At 36.1% G+C, this 5,180-nt stretch overlaps 1 protein-coding gene across 1 annotated transcript; it reads right to left on the bottom strand.

Moving 5' to 3' along the window:
* Nucleotides 1-1,790: 1,790 nt before the first annotated feature.
* LOC139714641 (uncharacterized) lies at nt 1,791-4,489 on the bottom strand (the record flags this gene model as incomplete). Its single annotated transcript, XM_071626320.1, has 3 exons — nt 1,791-2,042; nt 3,038-3,135; nt 4,347-4,489. Coding segments are annotated over 3 exons (493 nt in total), but the record flags the coding sequence as incomplete, so codon positions are not given.
* Between the last annotated feature and the right edge of the window lie 691 nt (nt 4,490-5,180).

Here is a 5,180-nt window from a genome sequence, read left to right as displayed (position 1 = left end):
GTGACCGTAAAATATTACGTAACACCGTAACCGCTGCAGGTATATACGCAAATTAGCTATTAAAAGATGCGTAATACTCTAAAGAAAAAAGTCGTGAAGTCTTGCGATGAGATCTTATAATTTGGAAGTTATCGCGAAATTTTCGGAGGGAGGGGGGGGGGGGGCATGATGCTCCCCCCAGTCTTTTTAGGGTCAAACTGCATAAAGAACGGGACAAAGAACATTATATACAAAAAACAACAACAATAACATTCACATCGTCATGAAGGTAACAGCCAAAAATACTGAATGAAAAGCACAATTTTAGACAGCAATAATCCATAGCGAAGTACAATGGTACCGCACACCGTGAACTATAGTGGGGCGTTGTAAGAAAGTCGAGTTGCAATTGATTGCAAATATATATTGCAACTTGCAATCAATCTCAAGTTTCCGTTGCTATCTGCACGTTGCAGTTATTGATTGCAACTTTCTTTCAACGCCCCCTAAAATAGTACAGGCAATCCACTTTATACTTCAAAGTATGACCATGAGAGACATAGCATTAATGTGCAACTACACTACAATGTACTGATATATTTCTGACCTCAGTGTGACCATAGAAATACCCTGTAGTCCACATAATGCTACTGCAAAGTCATTAATCATTATATACACGAACCGTTAAATCTGCCGCCATTCACAATACATTACGTTAGACACAATTATACAATTGTCGATTGTGGTACATGTTATTTTAATTGTTCCTCTTCGTTTCTGCATATCAGGCACCAGCTCATTGTACCCATCATCTATACTCATCTAACTGTGATTCAAGAAACCACACACATAAGTATATTATTTATTACCAAGACATTATGTACCTCTACAGTTTGGATAGATTGATGGTACCAACAATAAAGAGCATTTGCAGTTTCACCACTTTTATTCGATAATAAGATGGTACAACACAAGTAACAACAACATCATAACACTCATAATTATAGTGAAGATGTTCTTCTCGCGACCTGTTGACCGACCGTAGCCCTATACAGTTTACTAGACCTATGAGGTGGGGATATACCCCTGTCCATTGGTGATAGCTTATTGCTTGCCCCTCTGTGTTTGTCAAGTTTGTGTTTTAAAGTGAAGAGTAAGGAAGCAAGGAACGAAGGGAGAGACAAGAACCTAATAAATAGATGTACTATCATAGTGAGGGGCATTAAATGTGATTGTTGCTTTCTATAACTCTTTCTGAGGAACTTGGGACAGTGGGTACAACGCTATCGGATTTTCTGTGCCGATCAGAACTGTATAGGCCTAAATGCCTTGTGTGCGAAAAGGTGGTCTATGTAAAGATACTGTCTTTGAATATCATCAACGTGACTTGTACGTATCCTTTATGGATTCCCTCATCACGATGAGTAAACTAATCATGAATCATCGGAAGTTGCTTATTTCAACAAGTTGGAGTTCAACAAACGGTCAAAGTCAAAACTGACACAATACTGTCATTGACACACTCTCAGGAAAATTTCTCGCTTTGTAAATACGCGACGACGTTGGTTGTTTAAGGAATTACCATGTTTACATGTTTGTTTAACTATAACTTTTGATTGTACGTGTCCTTTGATTTGACAACGTGCCGCAGTGAAGTAAGGGACACAGATTTTGCCCCACATGATAACCACTGACATAAGGTGATTTACTGGGACATTGACTTGCAGTGATAATAAATCATGGGCCTATAATCACATTCATCCCTGTGTAATTGATATTGTTTCTAAGCCATATAGAGCCACTTTGAGGTATTACTTAGCCGCATTTTCATTAACTTCGGTACTTAGAATAGACCCATTCAGCATCAGATCCAACATGGCAGTCGTGCGAAGCTTTCTCGGTACCTTGTACTGGTTAGGCGTAGTGTCACTGTTTCTGAGAATGAACTCATGCAGACGATTGAAAGTACCGCACTCCACAATATGAACATGTGGGGGAGCAATGGAGCCTTTTACCCGAAATGAGTTGTAAGAGAACGAAAGCCGGCACAGCTCATCATCAACCTGAAAAAACAAATCGATAACAACAAAAAGAAAATATATTAAAAAAAAATACTGAAGCACAATGTCACTGTCCGAAATTGAGTTTTGGCCATTGTTACAAGCAACACCGCAGCACTAATTTACATTATATAAGTTCACGAAGTGCGACGCTCACTTTATGATAGAGAGAAGATAGATAGATAGATAGATAGATAGATAGATAGATAGATAGATAGATAGATAGATAGATAGATATAGATAGACAGATAGATAGATAGATAGATAGATAGATCGATAGATAGATAGATAGATAGATGGATATATATTTGTTTATTTCATCAAAAGGAAAGTATATTTTATAGCAGCCCAGAGGCTGAATTGCGTGTCCTTAATGTGAATGTTCAGATGAAACAAAACAATACAATAGATGTTTATTCACATTAAACAGATACAAAAAGTGAGCCTTATTATTACATGTAATACAAATGCAGCTCTTTTAATTTTGATAATGAAGACGTATGCAGACTGATTATATTCTATGAATGTTCTTCCGGATTATGAATTCGTTTATGATTTATTATGTGGCAGCGGTGTGTCTAAATGACACAAAAAAAAAAAACGATTTCGTAAGTCCCTAGGAGTTTGGCAGTCACAGATCAGATGCAATCATTTTGTTTAAGACCAACTGGATTTCCCCAAAGACACCCTTTGACCTTCATTGTGTTGCAAAATATTATGAGATTGAAGGATTGTGACTCTGCGAGATATTAATCTAAATTACAGAAAATGGCACATTGCAGATTATGTTAGGGATGTTTCAGACTATCTCACCATAGAAAGAATTTAAGATAGTTGTACACTGTATATTGATATGCAAAGTATTGTAGTGAGATCAGAGCGATTGACATGACCACAGCTTGGCTGAGTGGCTTTTTCCTAATAGCTAATTCCAAAATATTATTGAAGAGATATTATGTGAAGAAAGCTAAATGGAGCAGTCTAAGAAGTGCACCCACCTTATTGAGGCAGGCATGATTCAATTCTCTCTCAGATGGTGTGTGGTCTAGCTCCAAGAAGATGACGTAATGGGGTCGATGTTCAGATCCTGTCTTAACTGCATCCAAGGAAGAGAAATTATTAAAATGGGTACATTGTTATTATCACGACAAACAACTTTCATTTAACGAGAATTAATGAAACACTGTGAAACATGACACCAGACACCTCGGTTTATTCCTGGCGGTGATCATTACAAAGAATTTAATTAAGATGTGTGCTTATACCCCCCCCCCCCTAAAAAAAAAAAATCATAAAAATAAAAATAAATACATACATAAATAAAAAACAAAATAAAATAAAATAAATAAATGAATAAATAAATTAATAAATATATCAATAAATAAATAATACATTGCATAAGTATATCATGTATATGAGGGCTATAGACATTAATCTACTATCGTAATCTGAATCTTTTAGCTAGGCAAAAAATTCTTCTCCTTCCTGACTAATAGAGAAAATCTTTATCTAAGCGATCAAAAACAGAAGCCAGACCATTAACGTTGGGAAATACGTTTCTTATCTAAAGACGTTTGAAAACATTATGATAACTATTATGGTATACTGATAGAGCACAAGAAGTCACTGATTATTGGCAGTTATGTCAAGCGTTTATAACATCAATTGCAAGTTGAAACTGTATTGTAGTCTCTTGGCAATTTTTATTTAATTTCCGTATACTATACCTAGTATAGGATATGTAAATGCTATAAAAACTGCGCACCTCATGATTATTTTAATACACGTTGTTCTCAGCCTATAAGAAATTGTCTGTCGTTAATTTCGATTTATCATTTTCTGGAAATCATTGTATATAGACATTACATATTTGTTGTTTTATCGGGTGCTTGTCACGACCCATGCAGCCCACGGGCTGGATAATATAATATTAATAATAAAGCGAAATAAGGCCCATGAGTCCGACACTAGGCAAAAAAAGAAAGAAAGAAAGAAAGAAAAGGGTCGCAAAAATGGCATTACATCAAGAGGCATAATGAACGCAGTGTCAAGTTCGTTGGCCCTCTGTTGTCTTGTGTCGAACTCCTGGGCCGTTATGAGTTGTGGGTGTCGGGCTCGGGGGATTTCCCCGTTTTGTCAATATTGTGTTCAGTGATATCGGGAGGACATTATGGATTATAAGATATTCACTTAAGTAAATGTGAGTGTGTGTGTCGGGCAGGGGAGGAATGATTATGCATATCGTTCCCTAGCTCAAATCTAAAATCCCTGTCGGCAATAAATAACACCTCAGTCTGAGACACGAACCCAGCTGATTAAGAAGAGTGCTCTCTGCAACTGCGTAGTCCATCAACTCCAGGCCAGGCCACTGGTCTACTGCCGCCTCCATGCATTGCTGCACCGTCTGCTGGTCTAATTTTTCAGAGTGTACATTCAGTATCTGGCCTTTCCTGGATAGACAGATTGAAAGTTTCAAAAAATAGCAAAATGATAAAAAGTGCATGTTTTGTAGGCCTATTCAAGTGTACACACCTTCGATAAGCATAACACATGTGACATATCACGTTAATACCTAGCTGATGATAGTGAGCAAAAATTGAGCCGGAAAAAAAAAATCAAAACAAAACAAAGTCATATAACGTAAGTTTGATTGAAATTGGAAAATAATCATGGTCCATTCATAAATTGAAAGTTAACATCTGAACTCAGCCCTGTCGGAATTTTGTTTCTCTTTTGCGATTAAGATTCGATATATTTTTTATCATTCATTGAGAAATATGAAAATAAGTGAAATGAAATCAAATTAAATTAAAGATTCGCAATACTGTTTTTGTTTTGTTTTCTGAAGCATGATGCTAAAGTGGTTTGAACTAGCTTATTTTGTTAGAATAACATAACCCATGCTTAACTTCAACTAAACTTGATAAGCATCACTCTCAAAACTTCTTCTAGATTACAAAATACAAATTATGTAAAGAACTGTAATGAACATAACAACACAAAACACAAATCTATAGGGCCTACAAACGATAATATAATGTATATAAGTGTGTGTTGGCTGCATGCAAAGACATATGGAAAGTATCATTAGAACAATAAATGAAATCATAAGCCATCGTATTCAGAAAATTGGTAATAATC

The sequence above is a fragment of the Diadema antillarum genome, unplaced genomic scaffold (assembly GCF_040938485.1).
Source record: "Diadema antillarum isolate AM-2024a unplaced genomic scaffold, OU_Dant_1.0 seq00002359_RagTag, whole genome shotgun sequence".
NCBI lineage: Eukaryota > Metazoa > Echinodermata > Echinoidea > Diadematoida > Diadematidae > Diadema > Diadema antillarum.
Note: the sequence above shows the minus strand (reverse complement) of the source record. Positions and strands in the feature narration are given on the sequence as shown.